The sequence below is a fragment of the Alnus glutinosa genome, chromosome 1, assembly GCF_958979055.1.
Source record: "Alnus glutinosa chromosome 1, dhAlnGlut1.1, whole genome shotgun sequence".
Lineage (NCBI taxonomy): Eukaryota > Viridiplantae > Streptophyta > Magnoliopsida > Fagales > Betulaceae > Alnus > Alnus glutinosa.
In genome coordinates this window covers 13,890,743-13,907,004 of record NC_084886.1, presented here as the reverse complement: position 1 = coordinate 13,907,004, position 16,262 = coordinate 13,890,743, and the positions used below count along the sequence as shown (strand labels likewise).

Genomic DNA, 16,262 nt, shown 5'->3' with positions numbered 1-16,262 from the left:
AAAGAAAGAAAACTGAAAACGACTTTGATTTGACTTAAAAGCAAACCTCAGCCGTTGCTATAAAAAGCATTGGAAAACAAAATCCAATGTCATGTCTGTGGGTTGTAGGGTTTCCTAATATCTACACCTTGCACTTTCTATGCAATCTTTCAACAAAGAGGTTTCTTTCTCTTTGAATGTCATCCTCGTACTATCTGCGAGATCTCTGTGGTGGATAGTTACGGTACTTAACACAAGTCTGTTTGATTACCGAAAGAAAAGGTACGTACTTACACTATAATAAATAAATATGGCGAAAGAGGATGAACTAGATACTGGCCACTGATATGATTAAAGCATGTGAAGAACGTAGTAGGGGATTAGCCATCAGCCATGGCCAAGGGCCCAGGCACCACATACTGGCGAAAACTTTTTTCCCGCACAGAAACATATTAGCCCCATAGCCCCCATAGGGAGGAGAGAAGCCACTACGTGCACTCTTTTTCAACGTCAACCACAAAAGCAAGGAGGAATGGAGGATAGTTATTAATCATTATTTCAAATGCTATAGCTGACTAAAAATCAAACTGATGTGAGATTTTAAACCATAGAAACCTAGAGATGCTTTCCACCAGGAGTAACAATGATTCGTTGTCGAGTTTGGATAGTGTCGAGACATGGGTATAAAAACTATATATATTAATTAGACAGGTCAGACCCCTTAACTCTAATCTGCTAATTTCATATTAAGTTCACAGATTGTGTCAAAAACTGTCACCCCTTGTGTGAACGAAGCTCAAAGCGTGTTATGTCCTTTTCTTTTTAATTTCTTTTTTATTAACCGATACTACTAATTTTTACTAAAGCATTGATAGGTATGGCTTTCTTAGATTAATTTTAGTTATTACTTTATTACCTTCCATTTGTTTCAATGAGAGCCTGTTGTTGTGCACGCAGACCATGAGATCCAAATTACGACCACACCTACAAGATGCACAATAATTTATGTCTAATCCTTTTTAACACTCTAATTATGAGTCTTTCTACTGGGGTCTGGTTGCGTGAAGTCAAGTTAATCCTTGACTTCACTTCACCACCAAACCATGAACAGGAGGTAAACTACCCCCAAATCCCCTGCATACCCCACTTATCTCGGAGTCTATACAAGTGGATAGGGTTGCTCAAACCATTGAACTGAATACATAATTAAGCATATAAATAATGCTCATTCAATACGAATTCAATTCAAAATTTGTGGATAAATGGTTGGAGAGTCTGATTGATTTAATTAAATAGATCGGGTTAAGGTTAATTTATATAGTTTTATACTGATGCCTAAATACGACCTGAACCCGACATGCGACAATTAGGGCTGATAATTTTTTACAAGACCTGCGAATCAACGTGAAATTAGCGGGTTATGATTAAAGGATATGACCCGTTTAATTAAATATACGTGTCGGTTCAAAGTTTACCTATATAATTTTATACCCATGCATCAACACAATTCGAATTCGACACGCGAACACAAATTGACACTCCTACTCATTAGCAAGCTGCAAAAGCGTGACTAGCATTGTTCTTGTATTCCCTAATTAGTATACTTGTAAGCTTTTGCCATCACCCATATTCTTATCTTTATCATATTTTTGACATGGGTAACTTTGCACCACATAACGGGTATTTGTCGAAGGAAACAATATAAGAAAAAAAGGGAGCGTTTGATAGGCGTTCAAACATCATTTGAAAGAGAATGTAATGTTTGAGGTGCTGATTAGTCGTCAATAACAATTAAAGCATTTAGAGATTAAAGTATTATTACTCACTTCAAGGTTTTGAGATCTATTGAAGACTCAGAAATGGTGAATAATGATTTAAATAACAAATTTAGATATAATTTACCATCATGTAAGGAGAAGTTATGGGCAACACAATTGAAGTGGTCAAGCTAAGGTAGAAATGGTTGAGTACCTCGATGACGAGTTCTTCTCAAGTACTTTGCACTATAATTTTTTAAGGAAACAAGATGGGAAAAAAAAAAAAGAAAAAGAAAAGAAGGCAACGTTTGGATGCTATTAGTGCTAGAATATGAGAATTTTCCATATTCTATTTTATTTGTTTTTCTTATTTAACTTTTCACCATTTAGGTTTAATTGATTGTGATTATCTTATTTGTATTTTCTCACCTTATTTGTATTGTCTTTAATTACTTACCACATTTTTCCTATAAATAGAGGTCATTTGTATTGTAAAAATCATCAATGCTAGAAATAAGAGCATATTGTATAGCTTTTAAAGCAATTTCTAGTGGACGTAGGTATCTGACACCAAACCACCCCAAAATCTCTTGTCCCATTTTCTCCCCTTCTTCCATATTTTATTTATTTTCCATTTCATTACAAATTTCTACTATTAGAACGAGAGTTGGGCAAAAAGTATCTTGGGAAGTAGGGGTATAGAAGTGGGACAATTATTAACTGATAACAATGGCATAATTGCAAACAACTACAACCAGATAACCGTATAACAGCCTAGACCAGTTGTGGTTACCAATTATTCGGATTTGGTTTTATATATATTAAAATAATAATACTTAAAACCTAAAGTTGTATGGCATTTCCTTTTGTCTTTTTTTTTTTTTTTTATTTTATAGAGGAAATTGGTTTTAGACTAAATTTGGAGTTGTAATGTTGTTGTTTGTTTGTTTATGATTATAAGATGTTTTTTTATAATTGTGATCATTTTTATGTACTAGCAAAATGCTGGAAACAATTAGATTAGATAGCACATTCTGCCTTTGGAAAATACAGAATGGTCTTTAATAGGTTGCAGTGTTGCTAACTTGCTATATCTAGCAAAGGTAAGACACCAATTCAGAAGAAGGAAATCTAACTTTCATATGCTTTGGAAAAAACAGCAAGCTAGCTTTCAAATTTTATGGAAGGCACACTGCAACCTATGATCATTATATTCTGCGCTAGTGCATGAATAAACAGAGGCCATTGAAGTTTAGTGAGTGCACAATGGTTGGTATATAATTATATATGCTAGCCGCTAGTGGGCTTGGTCGCAGGCCCAAACCAAACCGGTATATTGCGTAAAAATAAAACTTGAAAGAAACTGGGCTTTTTAACAATTTATGAAAAGCGGTTATCGGTTAATAACGGACTTCAATAACCACATGACCGTCGGTTGCGGTTAACCGCTAACTGGCCTAGCAGCTATGAAAATGAATAACTGCTTAAACCTGTTGCGGTTATGAGGGAATAACTGCAACCGCAGCCGATTATACACCCCCTACTGGGGAAGGGTGTTTGAAGCATGTTTGGACACAGGCTAAGCAAAACTTCATGTTCAAAGTACCATTTGAATGCATTTCAAACCTACTCACAAATTTTGAAAATGGTTAGGATTTTGCTCGAGTTATTATTGTATTTTTCTTAGCGACATTGTTGGGAAGCCCCAAGCGTCTTTTCTTGGTGGAACATGGACAAAGGAAAATATTCTTCTAGCCCAAGAGCTTTTGAGAAACTGCATGCATAAAGATAAAAGATTCCCAAGTGTTTGAAGGTTGATTTAATGAAGAGCTATGATTCTATGATATGAGATTTTGTCTTGGCGGTTTCAAGGATTGTTGGAGGTTATGGTGTGGTAGTTGAGTGTATCACTATGCCTAGATTCTCTATTTGCATTAATAGTGAGATATGTCTTAGGCAATATGACCCTTCATCTTATCTATTTGTTTTGGTAATGGGAGCTTTCTCAAAGGTTCATGGATAGTATGACTAAGAATTTAGGCCCGATTTAGATTCCATTGAAGATGTCATATGGAGATCGAAAATATCTGATCTTTGTTTTAATGATGACCTTCTTATCTTATATAGAGGCAAGTTGAACTCTGTTGTTACAATCAAAGTGTTTGAATCAGTTTATATACATGTCAAGGTTGGCTTCTGTAACGACTCACCCCAACAATACAATATTATTCGCTTTTGGTTCTTCTGAACCAGCCTTTCCAAGAGGTCACCCATCCTGGTACTATACTCGGAGGAGCACGCTTAACTGTATAGTTCAGATAGGTTCATGGCCATCACGGCTTTAAAACGCATTTTATCAAAAAGTGTGCAAATATACATACACATCCTCATGCCCATATCCAGGCAATGTGAGACATCACAATCACCCCCTCTTGAGACCCAACATCCCCGCTAGCGACCATCATGGGATCACTAATTCTTGGCGTCCAAACGAGTGCCCGCTAGAGACCCTCATTGGCATATGTACGCTCCCCCCATCTCAGGCTGAACAATTGCTCTAATACTATTTGTAACGACTCACTCTTAATGACACAATATTGTCCACTTTTGGCTCTCCTGAACAAGACTTCCCAAGAGGTCACCCATCCTAGTACTACTATCGGAGAAACACGCTTATCTGCAAAATTCTAATAGCTAGGTTCATGGCCATCACGACTTTAAAATACGTTGTGTCAAGAAGGGTGCTAATATTCATATAAACACATCTTCATTTCCATTTTTAAGCGATGTGGGACGTCACAGCTTCTGACCTTGATAAGAGCTATTTGTTTACTTGTGGAGTTGCAAGGACTGTCATGAATTAAATGTTGGGTAGTTTGAGGTATAACGAAGGAAAACTACCTGTGAGGTATTTGGGACTTGGGAGTTCCCTTTATTTCTTCTAAATTAAAAAAAATCTAATTGTACAGTGTCTGTTGAGATTAATGCAAGTGCAACTGAAAGGTTAAATAGTTAAGGCGGCCGCCTAAGGCCCAAAAGATAATATTACAAGACCCCTTGACAAAATCAATAATAATTACCTCATAAAGTCAAACATTAATATAACTTAAATGTCTTTTGCTATTTTTCTTTTTCAAGACATACAAATAAAGAAAAATAAACAACAATTCATAGTGTAATTTAAATAAATAAAAAATGTATATTATAAAATTAAAGTAAATACTATTCAATTAATATTTAAATAAAAAAAATATTTCACTTAAATTTATTGCCTTCAACCTTAAAATTTATCGAGCTGACCTTGAGAATTGCTTCCCAGGCTAAGAGCTAGACAAACAAAGCCCTCTCATATGTAGAAAGGCTTCGATCAGCTGATTAATTTGATTCTCCTTGGTATGCAAGTGCATTAGTCCTCCCTTTTTATTCTTCCTAAAAGAGTCATCAACCAAGTGAAGCAGATTCTCAAGTCTTTTTCATGGAAGTAAGGTTAGCTTAATAATTTAGTGGCTAAAGTGGCTTGGAATTATGTTTTCCTTCCCAAGAAAGAATGTGGTCTAGGTGTTAAAAGCTTGGAGTTGTGGAATAAAACGGCTATGTTAAAACATATGTGACTATGTTCTAATAATAACTCCATTTTGCCCAATTAAGTTAATTCTATCTTCTCAGATGTAGAAGTTTCTGGGATATCAAGACTCCTAGGGATTGCTTTCGGTCTTAATTAGATGAAGATTTTGGACCTTAGAGGCGTTATTCAGGATAAGGTGTCTTGGTTGATGGTCCTAAGTTTCATTTTCATGGTTAAGCGGGTTTGGGAGAGTTTTCAGGACCATGACCTTAAGATGTTCTGGAACAAGCGAGTATAGCATAGTAACATGCATTATTCCCCGCCACTCTTATTTCATGGTTTGCAATTAGAAGAAGATTCAACCCAAGATAAATTGGTTGTTAATTATTGGCTTACTTTAGGAGATGAAATATGTTTTCAGTGGATTGGGTGAAAAGAATATTGACCATATTTTTATTTGCTGTCCATTCTAAGAAAGTATTTGGTCTAATCTTTGGAATATATATACATGTAATATTCATTAGGGCAATAAGAAATGGGAGTAGTTTATTCGGTAGATGGCCTCTCACTTCATAGGCAAATATTTTATCTCCATTGTGATTAGAATTAAGATAGCTACTACAGTGTATGCTCTATGGCCGGCGCTGCGAGCGAAATGCTAGATTGTTCCAATGGAAAAATAGGGCTCTGGGTGCATTGTTTCAGATATTATGTATTAGGTTAGATCCAAAGACAACTCATTTAAGTGTGTCTATGATTATTTCATGAATCACTAATTTCTACATGGGTCTTGGGGCTTTACTGATGTAATCTTTTAGTTTTACTCGTCCTTTTTTACCTCATTATAGGCTCTTGTTTGTGTAGGCTTAGCCTCATCTAACTTTTAAGCCGTCCTTCTTTTTTTTTTTTAAGGGATTGTTTGCGAATCCTTTTTGTTCTTGTTAAGTGTCTTCAATAAATTCTTACTTGTCCATAAACAATTATTGAATTTTCTCTACTTATGTATGTTCTTTATTTTTAGGAGTTATTTAGCAAATTTTCTTATTTAAGATATTACATTTTGTAATATTTTCTTTCTTTCCTAATTTCATTATTTTATATATTTATTTAATAAGTTTCCTAAATTAAAAGTTGATTTAAAAAAAAAAAAAAAAAAAAAATGTGTTACTCAAATTGTTCAGTAATTAATGCTTCCAGTTACGTGACAGTGTCTAGCTTTGCTTTCGGTAAATTAATTTCTAAATAGGCTGTTAATTAACTCAGAAGCTTAACCATAACTCTTATTTCCCTTCCATCTGATCTTTTTCAGAGTACTGGGTTATGCAGGGATCAGAGACAAGGGGTACGTTCCTCAATTACACCTCCTTGCTGGCTCATTAATTAATGGTTAATTCTTTGTCTCCTGCTTTGTTTTTTGTTTTCTCTTCGATCACTTTGTTGTCGATCTTGTTTTGTACTATATATACTTGCTGCCGAGCCAAAAACAGCACTACTCCCTAATTATCATAATAAGAGCTTGAATACCATCCTTTATAAATCGAGTAATTCTTTAATTATGTATTTACCATGGTATTTCAATTCGGTTGTTTGTAGTGGCACCATATTGCTCATTACTGCCATAATTAACTTTGATAAAATTTAATAATATCTCTTTGCTTCCTGTTTGAGGTTTCTTCATTATCTCTTCAAACAAGCTCTATAACAAATAATTTTCACCTCATGTTAGCATGATAATTAAGTAGTTATCTCAATTAATTGCTTCTGGTCGATCTGGTTCTGAAGCCAGTCATATATATATATATATATGATCTTTTACATATGGGCATATATAGATATATATAACCTTTAAGGTAAAAGAAATATTGCAGAAAGAACAAAATGTAATAAAAGCATATATATACATATGCGGACGAGAGGCAAATTGTTTCATTACCTAAACTTGAGTGCAGGCTAAGTTTTGTGAATGTTGTGGTTTCCCATTAAATGCTGTCCTCAAAATGAGGGGCAACATAAAGTCGAGACTTGAAATTATTGTACGGATACGGTCTATGGTAACTGGTAACTGGTGACTTTTCTCAAGAGATCGATCGATTATATATAAATATTCCCATTTAATTTAGTGGTAAATAAATAAACAAACAGTACATATATTTACTTCATATATATATATATATATATATATATATATATATATATATATATATTGTGAGTTCTTTAATGGCACTTTTAGTTCGTCAGCTAGCTTTAAATTTATGCCCACGATCGACCAAATTAAAACAAGCAATTCTTGGTTACAATTTTAGGAGAGAACTAATTAAAAAGGTCTTTATATAATTGGTGTTATATATATATATATATATAGAGCAAAGCTTTTTTGCACATATTATCTGCAAATTTGAAAAGATATGCGACATGTTCTCTCTATGCTACTTTGCTTTTCTTAATCAAAGAGTAAAAGAAAAGGGAGACAAATATGCGGGTAGACTTTGCCTCTTTGTCCGCTACCCGGATCTTGTTTTTGATATGATCTTGCTGTAAAATTGATGTTAAACCCTTTGGTTAAAGGACTAATATGACCATCTTCGTACCAAAATCGAATATTATGAATGATTAGGCAATTAGTTAGCGTGTAATTAAAGAAATTCCAGGGGTTTTTTTTTTTTTTTTTTTAGCCAAAATTTCAAGCTAAGGTTTCATTAAAATCATCAAACTATAATAATCTCTAAACTTGTAATACCATGAATAAAAACAGGGTATTCATTCATTCAAATTTACAATATCATGATGGGTTGTCATATTTACTTTCCTTTTGATGTGCTTCACATACAGGATTAATTGGAGACTATGCAGCATCGTCTTTATATCATCAATCAAATTTTCGTACCGACTTTATGACTGGCCTTCTTTTCCTAACGCATATACCATTTTCAGTGTATTACCCTCCAAGATAATATTTTGTATTTCCAGATCTTTGCCAAATTCCATAGTCTTGGTCAAGTATATATGGCTTGGATGAGCACAAGGTTCCAATACCTTTCACTTATGATCTATAACAATTAAGCACATGCCCATCTTCTTTTTTGTTTTATCAATCACCGCATCCCAATTAATTTTGATCACACGATAAAGGGAAAACATCCATTTTGGAATTGGAATGACTATTGTACACTCCACGGTATTTTTCGCCTTTTGTTCTGCTTCATAAAATTCCTCCGTTGCTTACTTCACACTGCTTACAAGTTGGGTAGAGTGGGTGAGTTCTCCTCCAAATACCACTGTAGTTTTGCATAGCCAAATTCTTCTGGTACTATGGCCATTAATTCAAACTCCTCATTTTCAAGCTTTTCTAAAAACTCACATGCTATTTGTACAAAATCATCCCCTCGGCTGGAACATTTTTGAATTTTTCTAATACAATCCCCACGCGTCACTTGATGATGGACATCACATTAGAATATGACATTTATTCTACACCTTCACCACACAAATTAGGCACAAAGGATCTTTAGTAATCCTTTTTTTGAACAAATTTTATTGGGTTGGCAATAAGTTATTACATGCCATCCATAGAAGTAATTTCACCACCCCTGGGAACCTTGGGCTCCAAACCCTCTTCCACACAATATTGGTATACAAGGAGGCACCTGAAGTTTCCCCTGAGGCCTGGATGAATCTGTTTTTCTTTTTTCTTTTTTTCCCATATGTTATGCACTTTTCACTGAAAATTCTTCTGTTGACATAGCAATCCAAATTAATTGATCAATTTGTCTATTGGGACTGATTGCCATACTGCATATCCTTTCAGCCTCCTCTTCATTAAAAATCTCATTTACCATAGTCACGTTCCACAACCCATCATCCACATCAATTAGATCCTTGGCTCTTGCATCTATGTCAATAATATTGGGTATTTCACTTTGCTTGATTTGAGACCTAGATGCCATTGTTAATATATGAACCATATTTGTTATGATCTCAAATATTTAACATCGGTTAAGTATAATCTTAACCGTGCGTATGTAAATTTTTGGTTACCCTCCTTTTGCCAATCAGTTTTTAAGGGTGAATTCTACTTAAGGTTTGTTATAATTAGTACTAGAGCAAACACTACGTTACGGGTTCCTAATTCAAGTCATATTAAGTCATTGAATTCCGATAGATGAGTGAAACCATTGAAAGGAGAAAGTGCTACCTCTGGGTCAGTATCGATAAAGTGGGTCATTGTGAACGTCGAATTCAGAAGCGTGGTAAAATATTACGATCTCTAATGTCACACATTGGTTAAATTACAATTTTAACCATATAGATATAATTTTTTGGCCATTCTCTAATTGCAAGCCGTTCTCAGATGTGACTTTTAAGTACCTAAAGTTTGTTACAATATTCAACTACACTTAGGTATCTTGCATCATGTAAATTAATATAGTTTTAGTATACACGCTAATTAAATTAAATTAATAGTTGTACTCTGTATTTTGGGCCCTTATTAAATTCGTAGGCATTTAGTTTTGTTAGGTTTTAATATCTAGCACCAAAAGAAAGTGGTAAGATTAATCACCATGCCATGAATCTGGTATTGTCTTTTTTATTTTCATTTTATTCTTCGTTTATATTTCACTCAATGTAAACAGTATTTTTATATTCTTAATTTGTTTATTTGATAACTCTGTTTTTATTATGACTCAAAAAATAAAAAATAAAAAAAATAAGAAACTCTGTTTTTATTAGGGATTTAAGAAGTTTAGGAGATAGAAGAGGACTGTCGCCCTTAATGCAATCCACAAAGCCAAAGAATTTCTCAAAAAAAATCTCATTTTGTGTAAACACATGAAATTACCACCAATTACTTTTCTTAACTTAATTGGTGATAAAATAAAATGTTTTTTTTTTCTCTGTTTAGAAATTTTAACAACTCATCAAGCGTTTATATATAAGGTAGATATCCCTATGCATCTCATGAGAGATTATGGATAAGTCTTGTTCTATCTACTTTATGGCCAACTATAACGACTGATAATTTTACCATTTAATTTACCATCACAGTCTTTACATATTGATAAATTTTTCTTGCAAAATCCACACATCTTTGATTGAATACAATTAATATTACCCACCAAGAAAAAGAAAAGAAAAGAATTAATATTGAGTGGAAGTTCTTTCTCTCGAAAATGACAGATTTAGGTCTTGCCTTCCAAATTGTCAAAGGAATCTACATATATTACGGAAGAACTACTGTGTAAATAATGCAAGTAGAAAGTTTATTCTATGTTTTTTTATTTTTTATTTTATTTTATTTTGTCAATAGCTAGAATTATAACCGAAGCATCCTATTTTTCATCATAATCTTATGAATGAAGTGATCTTCTCTTCGAATATTAATAATATACATTAATTAGAACATTTGATTTAGATACAATCTTATATAGATTGTGTATATCTATATATGTGTGTGTGTACATTCCTAAAATATGATTCTTGTTAACATCTGATTTTGTGTGATAACATTTTTTTTTTTAGCATATTAATCAACATTTGAGGGTAAAAAGACAGATATATAGAGCAGCAGAACACTATACATATGTGGGTACATGCCTAAAATATGATTCTTGTTTAACATCTAATTTTGTGTGATAACATATTTTTTTTTTAGCATATTAATGAACATTAGACGGTAATTAAAAAGACAAATATATAAACCAGCAGAACGTACATGGGTGTTATATCATCAATAGTGGTAGTTCAGTAGCCTCGGAAAAAAAATTGAAGTCGTTGGGCACGTATTAGGGTGAGAGTTCTACTCTCGAAATAGAAGTTCTCATTTTTATTAGTATTAGTCGCATTGAGTTCCCATCGTTTAAGCATCTTCTTTTATGCAACTCCCAAGAAGCATGTGCTACTATAATCACATCCAACTAAAATGGACACAGCCAGTCTCTTCCGCCAACCTTTTTTATTAAAAAAAAACGCGCGTGTTAGTGTTGATTCTTTTTTTTATGGAAAATTTAAGAGAGAGAGAGAGAGATATAGAGAGATGCTTCATTACAATCGTCTATGTGATATGGACATCTGATTGGCCCTTAGTTACGTTTCTGAATGGGTGCTAGTAAAGCTGGAGGAATTAAAGAAACCTTTTCTTTTTTTTTCCTGTTCAATTTCTTATTTTTAGTGAGATACTCACGAACAAACTCATTATTATGGCGCATTGTGTTACATAAATCGCTCTCAACTTTAATTTTCATATACTAAAAAAGTGGAAGAAAATGGAATACTAGCTGGAAGCATTTTCCAAGTCAAAACCAGTTGTGTTTCAATTATTTTACTTTACCATGCTTATCCGTTACTCTAGCGGAAGATTTTGAAAATTAATTAGTAATTACCCAGTCAGGTAACTCTCTACAGAAGAAGAAGAAAAAAAAACACACACACATATACATATATATAAATTAATACAAAAGGATGGAACTAATTAAGAATTTATCTGTAGAGGGCCAGTTGAATTTTTTATTTTTTTTTAAAGGGATCATCATTAATGAAGAAAAAAAATATTAAATATATTTTTCTAACAAATTTAAAGGGTCAGGGTACTGGGGATGTCATGTGTATTCCAAAGGCATACATGTACGTGTTTGATTGAAATTAGAGATTTATATATTTATATTTTGTGTGTCAACGTCTTGAACGTCGCCGTATCTTCCAGCACAGCTGATTTCTTCATCTATTAATACCCATTACCCACAGTCCGAACCTTTTTAAAAAAGCAAAACAGCTCAAACAAAGTTAGCAAAGTAATTAATTTAGATTATAATAGCACTTATCTGCTCAGTACCAATAAGTAAGAAAAGTTTAGACAGTAAAATACAGTTTAAACAGTAGAAAACTTCAGTACGTACGTACTAGATGGTAAACATATGGTACGTACTGTCTAGCTTTGTTTTTACCGACAACAACTGGCTATCACACCATAAAACACTTTCATGTCATTACTTAGTATAGTCACGCATCAATTCTTCTTTTAGAGCTGTTTGATACCAGATTTGGTAACGATTATGTTATTACCTAGACTGCTGAAATTGTTCAATCACTTCATCAATGTCTCCATATATAGGATATATAGTCTCCTTTGAGGTTATGGTAGGTAAAACTGCACATCATAACGATCTTGTTCTTTAGCTTAATGGGGCAAGAATCAACATGGAGGACCTGGCTATTTAATTATACTCATTTTATTTTATTTTTTTCAGTAGAATTGTTGTAAAGTGAGTGTGATAAGTACGAAACAATTAATTAATGACGAAATATACTGAAAATTGGTGCTTAAAAATGACAATATATTTACATAACTGTGTTGCTAATTTTCACATAGATGATACGGTGAGCATGTCATACCATAAGAGTAATTTCTTTGTGGAATATCACGCATATTGTGATTTTTTTCCTTTCAAAAGTGTCATACTGATATGAACTCAACACGAAACAAGCGAATTAAAGTTGAGGAGTTTGACCCGCTTAATTAAATAAGTAAAGTTAAAATTGACATATATAATCTTATGTCAATATATTGACATGAGATATTAGGGTTGACAATTTTTCATATGACCCGCAAATCATATATAAATCTAACACAAAATTATCAAATTATAGTTAAGAAGCCTGGCCGATTTAATTAAATAAATCAAATTAAAGTTAACTTATATAATCTTATACCCATAACTCAACACGTATCACCCTGACACAAATTGTCCCATCGTCCTCTTCATTTACTTTGGAGATTTCTTATATGCATCTCCAACATACATATTTGATATTACATAGACAAAGGGTCCCCTCTTTTTACTCTTACATGATACTCCACCATCCAATATATGGGTGTGATGTACATTGAACCTACTGTTTGGAGCAACTGTGGCCTAGGAGACCCATCCTTAAGGTGTGAAATATTATATGTAATTTGGTCCTGGATGAAAACCAGTACTGGAGGGTAAAGTGGTAATTGGCAAACAGGTGTTGTCAATCAATACGAAAGAGTGAAGAAACAAAATCATGTTATTCCCTCATATTTTTAAGCCAATAGCTTTGTCTTGTCCCCATCCATCAACTCTCTCTCTCTCTTTCTCCTCCATCTCTCTCCTTTCTCTCCACCTCACTGTCAAAAAACTTGCTATTTCCACAAAAAGCCCTACAGAACTTCCTTCCACTTACCCCAATTACGAATTAAAATTAACCCTCTCCCAACTTAGTAGGCCTAGGAGGACTTGCTTACTTGCTCCCCCCACCCCTTTTTCTCGGGAAAAAAATAAAAAATAAAAAATCAGCCAGTTCCTCAAAAACCATATTCACAAATCAAAGTTAATAAAAGGCACCCCCAACATCATAACCCTTTCAAGGTTTCTAGGATTGATCAAAGAAAAGATTCAAAGAACCTCAAAGCAAACAAAATTAAAAAAATACCCAAAAGGAAATTAATACATTAAAAATTCGGAGTGTAGCCCTACTGTTGTTTTCTCCCTGCCTATATAACTATATATCATCCCCGTCATCATCATCTTCCCCTACTCCGAAATCTTCTCATTTTCTCTCACTCTCTCCCTCCATACCTCTCTCTCTCTCTCTCTCTTTTCTGTCAACCTGTCTGTCTGTCTCTCTTTCCTCCTCCCATGACATGATTGAAATCCAGTCCAGCAGAAATATAATTGTGATCGATCAAAAAAACCTTTTGGTTGTTCCATTTCTTCGCTTGTTTCAATTAGCAGATCTTAGATCTTTAGCACAATAGGTTCGCATATATCCTCTTATCATCAGCTCCATCATCTCCTACTCTTTCTATTTTTAGTTCTTTCCTAAAGTACTAGCTTGTTTGACCCCAAAAAAACCTACCTCCCCAGAACACTAGAAAAAACAAAACCAAATCTTACTCCTACAACTTCGAGATCCAAGAGAAACACAAACGCATCCACATGGATTCGCTTCACGAATTTGACACCTCAAACGCAGACAGCGCGAGCATCAGCTTCAGCACCAATACCATCATCACAAACACCAACTCATCCAACCCAAACATCTCCGCTGCTGCCACCGTGGCATCGTCCTCGTCATCCTCGCCCTCGTCCACTCTCAGCCGCTACGAGAACCAGAAGCGCCGTGACTGGAACACCTTCGGCCAGTACCTGCGGAACCACCGACCGCCGCTGTCTCTGTCTCGCTGCAGCGGGGCCCACGTGCTTGAATTCCTCAGGTACTTGGACCAGTTCGGGAAGACGAAGGTCCACACCCAGCTCTGCCCCTTCTTCGGGCACCCGAACCCTCCCGCGCCGTGCCCGTGCCCGCTCCGCCAAGCCTGGGGGTCCCTCGACGCCCTCATCGGCCGCCTCCGGGCCGCCTTCGAAGAGCACGGAGGGAAGCCGGAGGCGAACCCGTTTGGAGCTCGAGCCGTGAGGCTCTATCTACGTGAGGTTCGCGATTCGCAGTCCAAGGCAAGGGGGATTAGTTACGAAAAGAAGAAGCGCAAGCGCCCGCCGCAGCCACCGCCTACATTGCCACCGCCTCCAACTGCGAGCCAGTAAGATCAAAATAATTCCTGCATGAGACCATGTTGGTGGGAAATAATTTAAGTACTTTTAATCTTTTATTGCCGCATACCTATGTAGTACGTACGAGTTTTTTTTCTCTCTTATGTTGCTTTCTCAAGGAACTATGCCTAAAAATTGGTGGGTATTGAACTGTTGGGTGCTCTCTTTGATGATTCTGTGTTGCAAACAGTACTAGTTGTAGTAGCGGTAGAAGTAGTAGTTGTAGTAGATCAAGTCGTCAAGTATGTACTAGTTGTAGTTTTAAGGTCCCTGTGACTTAACATCCAATTTGTCATAGATATATGTACTTGAAAGGTCGTCTATGACAAGTAATAGATTTGCGGATCATGTTGTATGTCTTTTTTTGAGTGTTTTTTCTTTTTTTTTCTTTCTTTTTCGTTTTGCATTTCTAGTCTTTTAATGGGTATTGGCAAATCATTCATTCAGCTATTTGAAAAGGGTGGATATAACTTTGCAAAGATCATGTGTCAGATTTGTCTAGCACTACTACACTTTGATTATTTTTTGGTATCTTACATGTGGGTCAGTTTGGTTTTCTCCTTTTCCCTTCTCCTATTGCTACCTTTTTATTTATGGCTATAGAGTGAAGAAATAGAACAACCACACCCTTCTCAGTTCAAACAGTTTGTGTCTTAAGCTAATGCAATGGAGTTTTTCAGAGAGGACGGGTCTTTGTCATAAAATAGTCTGTAGCCTCATTTATTATGCAAATCCATAACCAAATATTTCTCCTTTGTGTCATATCAGTTTTAAATGAAGCGGAGACATTATTTTTATAAGGTAATTAAAGTTCATGAACCCTAAGGTACGGTGATTTCCAAGTGTTTCTCCATTGGAACATGGTATTCATGGGTTATTTAAGGATTTAATTGGTATTTGTGATTCAACAGTTACCTAGCTAGCCTCTTTTCATTTTCTTTTCTTTTCTTTTCTTTTCCTCCTTAGGTGACTTATATAGCTAGGGACAGTAGTGACTATAGCCGACAATATATAGATCGAACATGAAGACCTTTTGCTTGCTACGATTGGTTGATCCTGCTGAATGTTCTTTCTGTTTGCCTTGAATTTTGATATCTTCAAGTTCAACCAACCTTCATCGATCAAGCAAAAACTCCGGTCTTCAAAATGAGTTAGATAATTGTGCATGTACGTACTTTGAGTTCATAGTGATGTGATTGAAGTGTATAGATGCTAGAGTCTAGAGATTTTGTTCTCCATACTAAGCCATTTAATTGGCTTTAGTAACCAACGCTAGTTTCTGACGATTCATATAGATCATTACATCAAGATCGATGCTCACAAGTTGAATCAAGAGACCCTAGCTATGTCTTAATTTATAATGCTGTGAAATTTTATATTAGTTTTTTAGCGGTG

The 16,262-nt window shown here is 34.8% G+C and overlaps 1 protein-coding gene across 1 annotated transcript; it reads left to right on the top strand.

Annotated features, from left to right (window-relative positions):
* The first annotated feature begins 13,837 nt into the window (after positions 1 to 13,837).
* Positions 13,838 to 15,226, top strand: LOC133873784 (protein LIGHT-DEPENDENT SHORT HYPOCOTYLS 4-like). The gene has a single exon (XM_062311544.1). It carries the CDS (start codon positions 14,256 to 14,258, stop codon positions 14,859 to 14,861), a length of 606 nt encoding a protein of 201 aa, XP_062167528.1. The 5' UTR covers positions 13,838 to 14,255; the 3' UTR covers positions 14,862 to 15,226.
* The last annotated feature ends 1,036 nt before the right edge of the window (positions 15,227 to 16,262 follow it).

Coding starts and splice junctions, on each gene's coding strand:
- LOC133873784 (XM_062311544.1), top strand. CDS start 14,256: ATGGATTCGCTTCACGAATTTGACACCTCAAACGCAGACAGCGCGAGC.